The sequence below is a fragment of the Dreissena polymorpha genome, chromosome 12 (genome assembly GCF_020536995.1).
Source record: "Dreissena polymorpha isolate Duluth1 chromosome 12, UMN_Dpol_1.0, whole genome shotgun sequence".
In the NCBI taxonomy this organism is placed as follows: domain Eukaryota; kingdom Metazoa; phylum Mollusca; class Bivalvia; order Myida; family Dreissenidae; genus Dreissena; species Dreissena polymorpha.
Window position 1 is genome coordinate 10,644,860 of NC_068366.1, and position 15,830 is coordinate 10,660,689.

At 38.1% G+C, this 15,830-nt stretch overlaps 1 protein-coding gene across 4 annotated transcripts in view; it reads left to right on the forward strand.

Annotated features, from left to right (window-relative positions):
* Positions 1-15,830, forward strand: part of LOC127852145 (ubiquitin carboxyl-terminal hydrolase 45-like) — a 44,232-nt gene that overhangs the window by 22,127 nt on the left and 6,275 nt on the right. For all 4 annotated transcript variants that reach the window (XM_052385971.1, XM_052385972.1, XM_052385973.1 and 1 more), the window contains 3 exons: positions 7,695-7,809; positions 8,858-10,439; positions 13,123-13,274. In XM_052385971.1, the coding sequence (XP_052241931.1) occupies positions 7,695-7,809; positions 8,858-10,439; positions 13,123-13,274 (1,849 nt within the window). The remainder of the gene's footprint in view (positions 1-7,694; positions 7,810-8,857; positions 10,440-13,122; positions 13,275-15,830) is intronic.

The window sequence follows — 15,830 nt, forward strand, 5'->3', positions numbered from 1 at the left end:
TAAATCGCGGACAAAGTCGGCCTGTTTTAACGTTTTTTTTTACACACGCAAATGCCGAAAAGAAAACCCGGATCCGATATAAATGGTTATAACTTCATTATTATTCGTCCGATATTAATTATAATGGTACCGTTGTAAAGAAGATCCTCTACAGATTCTAACCATATCAAAATATTTTATGGCAGGGTCGTAGTCGGCCTGTAAATCGCGGACAAAGTCGGCCTGTTTTAACGTTTTTTTTTACACACGCAAATGCCGAAAAGAAAACCCGGATCCGATATAAATGGTTATAACTTCATTATTATTCGTCCGATATTAATTATAATGGTACCGTTGTAAAGAAGATCCTCTACAGATTCTAACCATATCAAAATATTTTATGGCAGGGTCGTAGTCGGCCTGTAAATCGCGGACAAAGTCGGCCTGTTTTAACGTTTTTTTTTACACACGCAAATGCCGAAAAGAAAACCCGGATCCGATATAAATGGTTATAACTTCATTATTATTCGTCCGATATTAATTATAATGGTACCGTTGTAAAGAAGATCCTCTACAGATTCTAACCATATCAAAATATTTTATGGCAGGGTCGTAGTCGGCCTGTAAATCGCGGACAAAGTCGGCCTGTTTTAACGTTTTTTTTTACACACGCAAATGCCGAAAAGAAAACCCGGAACCGATATAAATGGTTATAACTTCATTATTATTCGTCCGATATTAATTATAATGGTACCGTTGTAAAGAAGATCCTCTACAAATTCTAACCATATCAAAATATTTTATGGCAGGGTCGTAGTCGGCCTGTAAATCGCGGACAAAGTCGGCCTGTTTTAACGTTTTTTTTTACACACGCAAATGCCGAGAAGAAAACCCGGAACCGATATAAATGGTTATGACTTCATTATTATTCGTCCGATATTAATTATAATGGTACCGTTGTAAAGAAGATCATATATATATATGTGTACTGTGCACGGTACTTACCGAAAAGAAAGGCGCAACTTCAAAAACGTCCCTCTCGTACATAAACTGGAGCGTTTTATATCCAGAATACGAGAACACTGTGTACGATCCCTTACACAAATAATCAGACAAGTACTTTGTCTGGCTATGTCCCACTACTAAAGGCATTGTTAGTAAATAAAATCAAACACAACAATTCGAGCACAAGGTCAATTAACACACTTTATATCAACACCGATTCATAAAATGTTTATATGATTTATATCGTGATCAAAGCTAGACTTGTATTGCAGTTATGATTTTTTTCTTAACAAAAAACTTCTTATTTAAGTATTCGGATCGGAACGGTTTGACAACAAGCTGTATATCTACCCAAGACCCAAATCTTCGATTGACAGTAAGTAAGAACAACATGCCAAGAGCAGATATACAAGGGTGGCACTAACCTGTGATCGCGACCATTGTATCCTTAATTGGCAGTTGTTGTTACTGTGTCCCCGGAAAATTTCAGGGTATTGCATGAACCATGTCACGAAATTGACATTTAACTGGTAATATCAATGTCAAAAGTAGCAGTAACAGACATAGTTACCGTGACTTAGTGGTCTAAGGTGCCCATCTACCTACCCAGGGGTTGTGGATTGATATGGCATCTTTTCATATTGGTATTAACACGGCCGTAGGAATAGGTCCATTGTTTACATTACAATGGTATCAAATAATGTATGGTCGGTTGGGAAAGTGATGATTTTATCACCTTTTCCGGGTAGTCCTATAGGCATTTGCGCGTGTAAAAAACGTTAAAATAGGCCGACTTTGATCGCGATTTACAGGCTGAATCTGAACCTGCCTTAAAATATTTTTAGATGGTTAGAAACTGTGGAGGTTCTCCTGTACTACAATACCATTATAATTAATATCGAGTCAATAATACTGTTTTATAACCCCGTTTACCTTTTCCGGGTTTTCCTTAAGGCATTTCCGTGTGTAAAAAAACCCGTTAAAACAGGCTGACTTTGACCGGGATTTACAGGCGGACTCTGACCCTGCCATAATTTATTTTGACATGGTTAATAAGTGTGGAGTATCTTCTTTACAACGGTACCATTATAATTAATATCGGACGAATAATAATGCATTTATAACCATTTTCGCTTTGATGCTTCGCCTTATTTCATATTATGCTTTCTCACAATATTTTTTACATATTTAGAAACAGTGGAACAATACCGTAACAACGGTACCAAAAATGTATGGTCGGTTGGGAAAAGGATGCTTTTATAACCCCTTTTAGCTTTTCCGTGTTTTCCTCAAGACATTGTTCTGTGTTAAAAAAAACACGGTATTTTTCGGTCAACTTTTACCGCACAGCGATTTACAGGTTAACACTGTCCCTGCCATAAAATATTTTAACATTATTAGAAACTGTAGAGGATCTTCTTTACAACGGTACCATTACAATTAATATCGGACGAAAAATAATGCATTTATAACCATTTATATCGGTTCCTGGTTTTCTTTACGGCATTAGCGTGTGTAAAAAAAAACCGTTAAAACAGGCCGACTTTGTCCGCGATTAACAGGCCGACTACGATCCTGCCATAAAATATTTTCATATGGTTAGAAAATGTAGAGGATCTTCTTTACAACGGTACCATTATAATTAATATCGGACGAATAATAATGCATTTATAACCATTTATATCGGTTCCGGGTTTTCTTTACGGCATTTGCGTGTGTAAAAAAAACCGTTAAAACAGGCCGACTTTGTCCGCGATTTACAGGCCGACTACGACCCTGCCATAAAATATTTTGATATGGTTAGAATCTGTAGAGGATCTTCTTTACAACGGTACCATTATAATTAATATCGGACGAATAATAATGAAGTTATAACCATTTATATCGGTTCCGGGTTTTCTTTTCGGCATTTGCGTGTGTAAAAAAAAACGTTAAAACAGGCCGACTTTGTCCGCGATTTACAGGCCGACTACGACCCTGCCATAAAATATTTTGATATGGTTAGAATCTGTAGAGGATCTTCTTTACAACGGTACCATTATAATTAATATCGGACGAATAATAATGAAGTTATAACCATTTATATCGGTTCCGGGTTTTCTTTTCGGCATTTGCGTGTGTAAAAAAAAAACGTTAAAACAGGCCGACTTTGTCCGCGATTTACAGGCCGACTACGACCCTGCCATAAATATTTTGATATGGTTAGAATCTGTAGAGGATCTTCTTTACAACGGTACCATTATAATTAATATCGGACGAATAATAATGAAGTTATAACCATTTATATCGGATCCGGGTTTTCTTTTCGGCATTTGCGTGTGTAAAAAAAAACGTTAAAACAGGCCGACTTTGTCCGCGATTTACAGGCCGACTACGACCCTGCCATAAAATATTTTGATATGGTTAGAATCTGTAGAGGATCTTCTTTACAACGGTACCATTATAATTAATATCGGACGAATAATAATGAAGTTATAACCATTTATATCGGATCCGGGTTTTCTTTTCGGCATTTGCGTGTGTAAAAAAAAACGTTAAAACAGGCCGACTTTGTCCGCGATTTACAGGCCGACTACGACCCTGCCATAAAATATTTTGATATGGTTAGAATCTGTAGAGGATCTTCTTTACAACGGTACCATTATAATTAATATCGGACGAATAATAATGAAGTTATAACCATTTATATCGGATCCGGGTTTTCTTTTCGGCATTTGCGTGTGTAAAAAAAAACGTTAAAACAGGCCGACTTTGTCCGCGATTTACAGGCCGACTACGACCCTGCCATAAAATATTTTGATATGGTTAGAATCTGTAGAGGATCTTCTTTACAACGGTACCATTATAATTAATATCGGACGAATAATAATGAAGTTATAACCATTTATATCGGATCCGGGTTTTCTTTTCGGCATTTGCGTGTGTAAAAAAAAACGTTAAAACAGGCCGACTTTGTCCGCGATTTACAGGCCGACTACGACCCTGCCATAAAATATTTTGATATGGTTAGAATCTGTAGAGGATCTTCTTTACAACGGTACCATTATAATTAATATCGGACGAATAATAATGAAGTTATAACCATTTATATCGGATCCGGGTTTTCTTTTCGGCATTTGCGTGTGTAAAAAAAAACGTTAAAACAGGCCGACTTTGTCCGCGATTTACAGGCCGACTACGACCCTGCCATAAAATATTTTGATATGGTTAGAATCTGTAGAGGATCTTCTTTACAACGGTACCATTATAATTAATATCGGACGAATAATAATGAAGTTATAACCATTTATATCGGTTCCGGGTTTTCTTCTCGGCATTTGCGTGTGTAAAAAAAAACGTTAAAACAGGCCGACTTTGTCCGCGATTTACAGGCCGACTACGACCCTGCCATACAATATTTTGATATGGTTAGAATCTGTAGAGGATCTTCTTTACAACGGTACCATTATAATTAATATCGGACGAATAATAATGCATTTATAACCATTTATATCGGTTCCGGGTTTTCTTCTCGGCATTTGCGTGTGTAAAAAAAACCGTTAAAACAGGCCGACTTTGTCCGCGATTTACAGGCCGACTACGACCCTGCCATACAATATTTTGATATGGTTAGAATCTGTAGAGGATCTTCTTTACAACGGTACCATTATAATTAATATCGGACGAATAATAATGAAGTCATAACCATTTATATCGGTTCCGGGTTTTCTTCTCGGCATTTGCGTGTGTAAAAAAAAACGTTAAAACAGGCCGACTTTGTCCGCGATTTACAGGCCGACTACGACCCTGCCATAAAATATTTTGATATGGTTAGAATTTGTAGAGGATCTTCTTTACAACGGTACCATTATAATTAATATCGGACGAATAATAATGAAGTTATAACCATTTATATCGGTTCCGGGTTTTCTTTTCGGCATTTGCGTGTGTAAAAAAAAACGTTAAAACAGGCCGACTTTGTCCGCGATTTACAGGCCGACTACGACCCTGCCATAAAATATTTTGATATGGTTAGAATCTGTAGAGGATCTTCTTTACAACGGTACCATTATAATTAATATCGGACGAATAATAATGAAGTTATAACCATTTATATCGGATCCGGGTTTTCTTTTCGGCATTTGCGTGTGTAAAAAAAAACGTTAAAACAGGCCGACTTTGTCCGCGATTTACAGGCCGACTACGACCCTGCCATAAAATATTTTGATATGGTTAGAATCTGTAGAGGATCTTCTTTACAACGGTACCATTATAATTAATATCGGACGAATAATAATGAAGTTATAACCATTTATATCGGATCCGGGTTTTCTTTTCGGCATTTGCGTGTGTAAAAAAAAACGTTAAAACAGGCCGACTTTGTCCGCGATTTACAGGCCGACTACGACCCTGCCATAAAATATTTTGATATGGTTAGAATCTGTAGAGGATCTTCTTTACAACGGTACCATTATAATTAATATCGGACGAATAATAATGAAGTTATAACCATTTATATCGGATCCGGGTTTTCTTTTCGGCATTTGCGTGTGTAAAAAAAAACGTTAAAACAGGCCGACTTTGTCCGCGATTTACAGGCCGACTACGACCCTGCCATAAAATATTTTGATATGGTTAGAATCTGTAGAGGATCTTCTTTACAACGGTACCATTATAATTAATATCGGACGAATAATAATGAAGTTATAACCATTTATATCGGTTCCGGGTTTTCTTCTCGGCATTTGCGTGTGTAAAAAAAAACGTTAAAACAGGCCGACTTTGTCCGCGATTTACAGGCCGACTACGACCCTGCCATACAATATTTTGATATGGTTAGAATCTGTAGAGGATCTTCTTTACAACGGTACCATTATAATTAATATCGGACGAATAATAATGCATTTATAACCATTTATATCGGTTCCGGGTTTTCTTCTCGGCATTTGCGTGTGTAAAAAAAACCGTTAAAACAGGCCGACTTTGTCCGCGATTTACAGGCCGACTACGACCCTGCCATACAATATTTTGATATGGTTAGAATCTGTAGAGGATCTTCTTTACAACGGTACCATTATAATTAATATCGGACGAATAATAATGAAGTCATAACCATTTATATCGGTTCCGGGTTTTCTTCTCGGCATTTGCGTGTGTAAAAAAAAACGTTAAAACAGGCCGACTTTGTCCGCGATTTACAGGCCGACTACGACCCTGCCATAAAATATTTTGATATGGTTAGAATTTGTAGAGGATCTTCTTTACAACGGTACCATTATAATTAATATCGGACGAATAATAATGAAGTTATAACCATTTATATCGGTTCCGGGTTTTCTTTTCGGCATTTGCGTGTGTAAAAAAAAACGTTAAAACAGGCCGACTTTGTCCGCGATTTACAGGCCGACTACGACCCTGCCATAAAATATTTTGATATGGTTAGAATCTGTAGAGGATCTTCTTTACAACGGTACCATTATAATTAATATCGGACGAATAATAATGAAGTTATAACCATTTATATCGGATCCGGGTTTTCTTTTCGGCATTTGCGTGTGTAAAAAAAAACGTTAAAACAGGCCGACTTTGTCCGCGATTTACAGGCCGACTACGACCCTGCCATAAAATATTTTGATATGGTTAGAATCTGTAGAGGATCTTCTTTACAACGGTACCATTATAATTAATATCGGACGAATAATAATGAAGTTATAACCATTTATATCGGATCCGGGTTTTCTTTTCGGCATTTGCGTGTGTAAAAAAAAACGTTAAAACAGGCCGACTTTGTCCGCGATTTACAGGCCGACTACGACCCTGCCATAAAATATTTTGATATGGTTAGAATCTGTAGAGGATCTTCTTTACAACGGTACCATTATAATTAATATCGGACGAATAATAATGAAGTTATAACCATTTATATCGGATCCGGGTTTTCTTTTCGGCATTTGCGTGTGTAAAAAAAACGTTAAAACAGGCCGACTTTGTCCGCGATTTACAGGCCGACTACGACCCTGCCATAAAATATTTTGATATGGTTAGAATCTGTAGAGGATCTTCTTTACAACGGTACCATTATAATTAATATCGGACGAATAATAATGAAGTTATAACCATTTATATCGGATCCGGGTTTTCTTTTCGGCATTTGCGTGTGTAAAAAAAAACGTTAAAACAGGCCGACTTTGTCCGCGATTTACAGGCCGACTACGACCCTGCCATAAAATATTTTGATATGGTTAGAATCTGTAGAGGATCTTCTTTACAACGGTACCATTATAATTAATATCGGACGAATAATAATGAAGTTATAACCATTTATATCGGATCCGGGTTTTCTTTTCGGCATTTGCGTGTGTAAAAAAAAACGTTAAAACAGGCCGACTTTGTCCGCGATTTACAGGCCGACTACGACCCTGCCATAAAATATTTTGATATGGTTAGAATCTGTAGAGGATCTTCTTTACAACGGTACCATTATAATTAATATCGGACGAATAATAATGAAGTTATAACCATTTATATCGGATCCGGGTTTTACCATAAAGATTTCCGGATAGTTCCGGGTTTTATACCTCCACAATTTTTTTGGCGCAAATTAGCAGTCATAGTAGCTTTGTATAACTATAGAACATGCACCAATTTCATAAAATACATGGTAAAGTACTGTAATTGTTTTAAAGTTTGATATTGCATCTGTTCAATTCTGCAAATGCTGTGTGTTTCAGCGGCACAGTGGCCATGGGAAGGGCAAGGGGGCAGGAGGGTCCAACAAGGAGGGGGAGGAGGAGAAGGGGGAGGAGCCGGGAAAGGAAGGGGAGGAGCATCAAGAGGAAGACTCTGGTAGGTGCCATTTTCTTTGGGTATCAGGTGAGCAATCTAGTGCCATTGTCCCTCTTTTATTTGGTGTATTCATATTTTCTGGTTGTCCTCTGCAAAGTTTGTTCAAATTATGTCCCTGGGGTCAAAACTTGCCATGACCCAGGAGTAACATGATTCATGTATACTTAAGTCAATAAGTATGAATACAAGCCTGAATATATCTCTGAAATTACAAGGCTCACATCTTTTATATGTGGTTTGTGACGTTAGGTAGTTGTCTTCTACAAAATTTGTTAAACTAATTTTTGTGTCAGAATTGGCCCTGTCTGGAGATGTGGTGTGATGTGAAAATGTTTAATTTTACTTATGTAGCATAATAACTTAAAAACAGTCTCTGAAATGGAAAATGTTCACAGCTTAAATATTTGGTGTTTGACATCAGTTTGTGATCCTTAACAAAGATTGTTCATTTGAAGACTCCGGGTTTTAGCCTGACCACACCCTTTAACACAAATAAACGATCTAGGGCCATCTTGGCCCTCTTGTCTCAATATTCAGGGCCTTTATTATTCTACTAATATACATCAGTTTAGAAAACGCCTAGCTTTTCCACAAAAATCCTGTGTTTGTTTCGCAATCTAGATAAATCCAGATACAACACATTGGGGATCCGTCACATTTTTGTCCCCTACCGGTGAAACCGGAGGGGACTTATGGTTTGCACTCCGTCTGTCTGTCTGTCTGTCTGTCTGTCTGTCTGTCTGTCTGTCAGTCAGTCAGTCAGTCATTTCGTCTCACTTTTCTGGATCCTGCGATTAATTTTAATGTTCTTCATATTTTTTCATGAAACTTGAAACATGGATAGATGGCAATATGGAGATTATGCACATCATTTCATTTTGTTCCTATGTCAAAAAATATGGTTGCTATTGCAACAAATATAAAAAATAATTTTATTTTTTTTACTGACAATGGTGGAGTTTCACCGGTAGGGGACCATATTGCTTGACAATCTCTTGTTTAAGCTGACTTTTGACATTTTTTGTCAAACGCTGATGCAAATTTCCAGATGCTGACATTGAGGACAACCTGGAGAGTGACACCTCCAAGTGTTACACCAAGAGTGCCAGTGACTCCATCAGCCCAGATGAGCAGGGTACCGGACAACTGCCTCATGAGCAGGGAAACGGACAACTACCTCAGAAATCGGAGCAAGGAACTGGACAACATGAACAGGATATGGGACTACAGTCTCACAAAGATGAACAGGGAACCGGACAACTGCCTCACAACTCAAACAACGACACAGAGCTCCAGGGAAACAGGCTATTACCTCTACAGACACAAAATCATAAGCTGGAAACCATGCCTCATAATAACACAGATCGTATGCAGGAAACTAGTCATAAAAATGGACAAGGAACCAAGGCCTCTCGTGTTGATAAAAGAGATCTAATGCAGGGAACCAATAATGAAAATCATGAAGAATCCGATGAATCCATAGATGTCATATCAGATGACAGTGAAGCTGGGATAGACGCTGGGTTAGTTATGGGTCAGTTGGACAGCACATGTTCTAGAACATTATCAGGATATTCTAGTCTGCATGTTGCAAGTAGTAATGGTTTACCTGAGAATACACAGCAAAAACAGTTATCTTTTATGTCTTCCAATATTGCTGACTGTAAAAATGGCTTCTCTTGTGCTAATAAAGAGTGCATAAAAAATGAAGCAGGAACCCATGTAACCAATCACAACTGTAATGTTACGGATAGCAAATGTTTATCAAGTAGTAGTATGATAGTAGAGAATTCTAGCAGCAAACCAACTGGTATTTCTTGTGTAGCCAATATAGAGGAAACTGATACAATCTCTGAAGAATACGTAGTGAATTACACATTCTCTAATGGACAGCTGTCTGAGACCACTGAGTCCGGGCAATTAAAATCCCAAAGCTCCATTGAGACCAGTTATACATTCCACTGCGGTCAAGTAGGCGATAGCGGAGCTGAAGTGGAAACCGGTAAACGTCTAGGTAACGGTGAAAACTTGTTTGGGGCTGGTAAGGTTGAAGGCAGCAAAGTGTGTGCTAGTCCAATGATGAATGGTGATCTTGGTCTTGTAAATGGTGAACTGGAGAATGGGGAGGTGTTGTCTGAGGGCGAGAGCATTACCTGTAGAGGGCAGGGTGTGGGTGAGACAGAGATGGGAGACAGTGTTGGCAGCAGCACACTAGAGCTGCATACAGAGGCCTCGTCTGATATCAGCACACTGACCTCTGACGTCAGTGCCATTAGCATCACCGACCTCCCTGACATAGTCATCCGTGGTAGTGACAGTGTTGATGTAACTGTAGATATCGGTGTCACGCCTGCTGATGACGATGTGTTATCGAATGAACTGAGCAATTTGAGTTTGAAGCTTGAGAGGTTAGACAGTGATGGGAAAATGTCGCCAAGGACGCTTGATGAGGATCGGTTAGCCTGTGGCGGCGTGAACAAGGGAGGTAACTGTGTAACGGGCGGGCAACACCGAGAGAGAGACGGACACAACGGACAGTCCCGCTCTGGTGGCAATGTGTCCAAGCAGCTGGACTTGAAGCAGCTGTACCAGGAGGGAAAGAAGAAGTCTGTCAATTCTCTCGCAGAAAGGTGAGTATGTTGCAGGTTGCGGTCACATAGTGGATGTGGTCCTCCTGGTAAAACTGGGCTCATTGCATGTTTGTAAAGTTTCATAACTGGTATGACAATTTCTCCTTTTATGTATTTTCATTTAAACAATGTTTTTCTAAAGGAAAATCCAGTTGAGGCGGAAAGTTTTATCCGTGGTTAGCCTGTGTGGACTGCACAGGCTTATTTTGGATGACACTTTACGTACGTACATGAAGCTCAATTGCCAGAACAGGGCTCACATGTTGCTTGCTTAATTGTCCTGAGGTCCTGGGTTCATTCCTCACTCAGCGAGCATGAGGTCCTGGGTTCATTCCTCAATCAGCGAGCATTATCAAGATTTTCCCATGAGACTACAAGTACTGGTCCACCTCCTTACTCGAAAGTGTCTCGATAATTCTTAAGCTTTCAATCTAATCCAGCTGAAAAAAAGGTTTTGACATAATTAAACTAACTTGTGGTGAGCACGCTGGATGCTACAAGGCTACTGCAATATGATTACTTTTCATAAAACAATCCGTATTAAAGTTCCCGACGAACAATTATTCCTAATATTTAAATTTTCTAGACCAAATTACCATAGACAGAAGGACACTTAAGTGGAACATAATTCACACACATCTTGTTTTGCAATCCAGAGTAATCCAGATATTTCCCAAAGAGGGTCCATTTCAGGAACTTCTTAGCTGACACTTGATATTTCTTGTAATGCGCTGATGCAGTACAGCTTTATCAATACCATAAACTTTTTTCTTGGTAGAGTATTAAGGATTAGCTATTGTTGATTTAACCCTTTATCCTATGTATGTGTATGGTGGTTCTCCGAGTTGTGTTTTTTTCAATGCCGACACTCGGCAGACACGTGTTAAAGCGGGTATATACGATTTTTTTTATATGTGTTTAATTGTAATATATTGATAAAATATGTTACAATAACATAAAATGGGAAAGAAAAATAGATGTTGTTGCGGGAATTCAAATAAACCGTTAAAATAAGTTTAGATTCACATCGTACATGTATGGTATACATGCTGGTGAATTCGGCTGTACAGCCGTTTTCAATTTCGGAATTAAATATCTGGCTTATTTTGCATTTTTCGATACATGTTCTTCTTAACTTTTATTTTAATTTATGTTGAAATATATGTATAATAATTTTTTACACATTTTATATAAATTCGTAAATATTTGACAAAATCGTATATACCCGCTTTAAAAATCTGGTCCGGTATTTGGCCCCATTCCCAATGGAAAAAAAGGATATATTTATCCCAAAAGGGACCTTAAAATTCACAAATGAAGGTTTCCCAAAAAAACAACATTTGTTTATTTATTTTTTTAGAATTCAACATTTTGTTCATCTCCCATCCAGCCATACAAGTTTAACCTTAGTAAAAACAATAGGGAAAAATCACTTCTATTCTCAATTTGAAGCATTTGTTAGCAAAACAGCAGCAACACTAATTTCTCAATTTTAGTCAAAACGCTGCACATTTTCCCAATTCAAAGGGACACCGCCTCATTCCCAACATGGTGAAAAAACCCACGGGCAGATTGAAGACAATATATGCTCTTATAAGATCATGTGTGATCAACATTTTACTGAAATAGATTCTGTGCTTATATTTGAGAGAAATAAACTTTTATTGAAAACTAAGCAAAATAATTTGTTTACATTTATGACAAATGCTAACATTAGCATCTTCTCTAATTGGCTCTGATGATGGTAAGATTGTTGTCAGTTTGGCAATGATTTTAATTCAATAAGACTCATTTGAAACTGGCTTCATCACTTCAAACTCTTGGCAAAGGGGCATTCAGTCCCGCTAATACGTTTACTATCACTTTATAACAATGTGCAAGTTAATTGGCATGTTACAAAGAGGGCCTACATCCTTTAAGTTACTCCCTCACTCTACCACAAGTTGTCTTGGAGATGTTTTAAATACGCTGTATAGCCCTTTGCATGCTGGGAAATTTGTCGTCTGCTAAAATGTCGTCTGCTGAATTTCTAAAATTAGCAGTTTCTTCGATTTTTTTCAAAGAATACTATCAGAACAGCAAACAGTTTGGATCCTGATGAGACCCACGTTCTGTGGCGTCTCATCTGGATCCAAACTGTTTGCAAAGGCCTTCAAAATTCGGTTCCCGCACTGAAAGAGATAGGCATGGATTAAACCCTTATTTATTATATAACATTAATTAGCTTGATTTATGCATTTTCTCATTTGAGGTGCCACCTGAACAAACCAGGCTAAATACATGGGCTGAAGTGTTGTCCCAGATTACTGCACAGCAAACTGCAAAAGCTAATCTGGGACAACACTTTATGCACATGATAAGCCCAATTTTTCCAGAGTGCTACATATTTGTGGCATCTCTTCAGTACATATTGTTGTGATTATTACCAATTTCCCACTCAGAAGCAAAGTTAAAATGGCTATGTGCAAACAGCATAAAACCAGAACATCCTGCGAGTAACTTGCAGTCTGTTCAGGTTTTATGCTGTTTGCTGCTCATCAGTATTTAATGGTTGGAAAAGAAGCCTTTAGATTTTGAATCTGGTAAAAAAGGTCTTTAATAAAATTTAATTTTCTAAGGGACTGTAAATGCCTGAAAATAGGTTTCTAAGTGGTGATGAGTTAAGCACTGTTCTGACCGACAGGTACCATGTGTCGTCGGGGGAGTGTTCCATCCAGTCCTGTCTGAACCAGTTCACTGCAGCGGAGCTCCTCACTGGGCACAACAAGTTTGGATGTAAAAACTGCACAAAACTCAAGTTTGGCAACAAAAACAGCAAAAGCAACCAAAAGAAAGGTAACAATATTCTCATCTGTACCGAGACGAAATATGAATATGTTTATTGTGTTTTGACAATATATGGTAAGTTTATTATCAGGAAATTAATTTGTTTCACAAAATATAAAGTGTTTTCCCTTAATAGGATTTATCATGTATATTGTGTGAATTGTTACTTTCTAAGGGTTTTTAGCTCTATTGGCCGAAGGCCTGAAGAGCTTATGTCATGGCTTGGATTCCGTCGTCCCTGCGTGCGTGCGTTAGACTTTTTATGAGGACTTGAACCCTATTGAAAATGGGTTACATCAGAGTAAAAATTCCAGAATTATCTCCCCGAGAATTTGAGAAAATTGTGAAATAAGGCTTGTTTACGCAATAAGTCCACAGTTTTCATCCAATTATTTTCCAACTTGCACAGTGTCTATCTGAATGATGAGTCAAACCCTATTGAAAATGAGCAATATCGGAGTTATAAGTCCAGAATTATCTCCCCTTGAGTTTGAGAAAAAAATGAAAATTCAGTTTTTTTATGTGATAAAGTCCATAATATTCATCCAGTTCTTGGCAAACTTGCACAGTGTCTTTGTTTGCACAGTGTCTTTGTATCAATGAGGACTCAAACCCTTTTTATGCCCCCCTTTGAAGAAGAGGGGGTATATTGTTTTGCACATGTCGGTCCACCAGATGGTTTGTCCGTTCGTCCACCAGATGGTTTCCGGATGATAACTTAAGAACGCTTAGGCCTAGGATCATGAAACTTCATAGGTACATTGATCTTGACCGTCAGATGACCCCTACCGATTTTCAGGTCACTAGGTCAAAGGTCAAGGTCACAGTGACTCAAAACAGTAAAACCGTTTCCGGACAATAACTCAAGAATGCTTAATCCTAGGATCATGAAACTTCATAGGTACATTGATCATGACTGGCAGATGACCCCTATTGATTTTCAGGTCACTAGGTCAAAGGTCAAGGTCACAGTGACTCGAAACAGTAAAATGGTTTCTGGATGATAACTCAAGATTGCTTACGCCTAGGATCATGAAACTTCAAAGGAACATTGAACATGACTTGCACATGACCCCTATTGTTTTTCAGGTCACTAGGTCAAAGGTCAAGGTCACTGTGACTCGAAACAGTAAAATGGTTTCCGTATGATAACTCAAAAATGCTTACGCCTAGGATTATGAAACTTCATAGGTACATTGATAATGACTGGCAGATGACCCTATTGATTTTCAGGTCACTAGGTCAAAGGTCAAGGTCACAGTGACTCAAAACAGTAAAATGGTTTCCGGATGATAACTCAAGAATGCTTACGCCTAGGATCATAAAACTTCATAGGTACATTGATCATGACTGCAGATGACCCCAATTAATTTTCAGGTCGCTAGGTCAAAGGTCACAGTGACTCGAAACAGTAAAATGGTTTCCTGATGATAACTCAAGAATAATTAGGCCTAGGATCATGAAACTTAATAGGTAAATTGATCATGACTGGCAGATGACCCCTATTGATTTTCAGGTCACTAGGTCAAAGGTTAAGGTCACAGTGACAAAAAACGTATTCACAAAATGGCTGCCACTACAACTGACAGCCCATATTTTATTCATTGTATGTGTGTGTCCAAAAAATATAACCTTGGTTAAAGTTCCTTGGTTAAAGTTTGATTACTTTTGAAATATTGAAGATAGCAACTTCATATTTGGCATGCATGTGTATCTCACTGAGCTGCACATTTAATTTTTGAGTGGTGAAAAGTCAAGGTCAACGTCATCCTTTAAGGTCAAAGGTCAAATATCATTGTATTTTTCTTTCCTAAAACTTTAACCCATTTATGCCTAGTGGACTCTTACATCCAGCTAAATTGGATCAATTTATCATGACTGGCAGATGACCCCTATTGATTTTCAGGTCACTAGGTTAAAGGTCAAGGTCACAGTGACAAAAAAACGTATTCACACAATGGCTTCCACTACAACTGACAGCCCATATGGGGGGGCATGCATGTTATACAAACAGCCCTTGTTTAAAAGAGCAATATCGAAGCAATAAGTCCAGAATGACTTCCCCTTGAATATGAGAAAAATTTGAAATCCCGCTTGTTTACACAATTAATTCCACAGTTTTCATTCAATAATTTCCAAATTTGCACAGTATCTTTATATCAATGAGGACTTGAAGCCTATTGAATATGAGCAGTATCAGATAAATAAGTACACAATAATCTCCCTTTGAATTTGAGAAAATTCTCCTTGTTTGCGCAATTAAGTACACAGTTTCCATCTTATTGTTTCCAAACTTGCGCAGTGTTTAAAGCAGAAGAGCGATTCAGGCCCTCATGGGCCTCTGTTTTTCGAGTAGAGTGACATAAATTCTTCACATTTTTAGCTCACCTGAGCACAACGTGCTCATGGTGAGCTTTTGTGATCGCCTTTTGTCCGTCGTGCATTGTGCGGCGTCAACATTTGACTTGTTAACTCTCTAGAGGCCACATTTATTGTCCAATCTTCATAAAATTTGGTCAGAAGGTTGGTCTCAATGATATCTTGGATGAGTTCGAAAATGGTTAC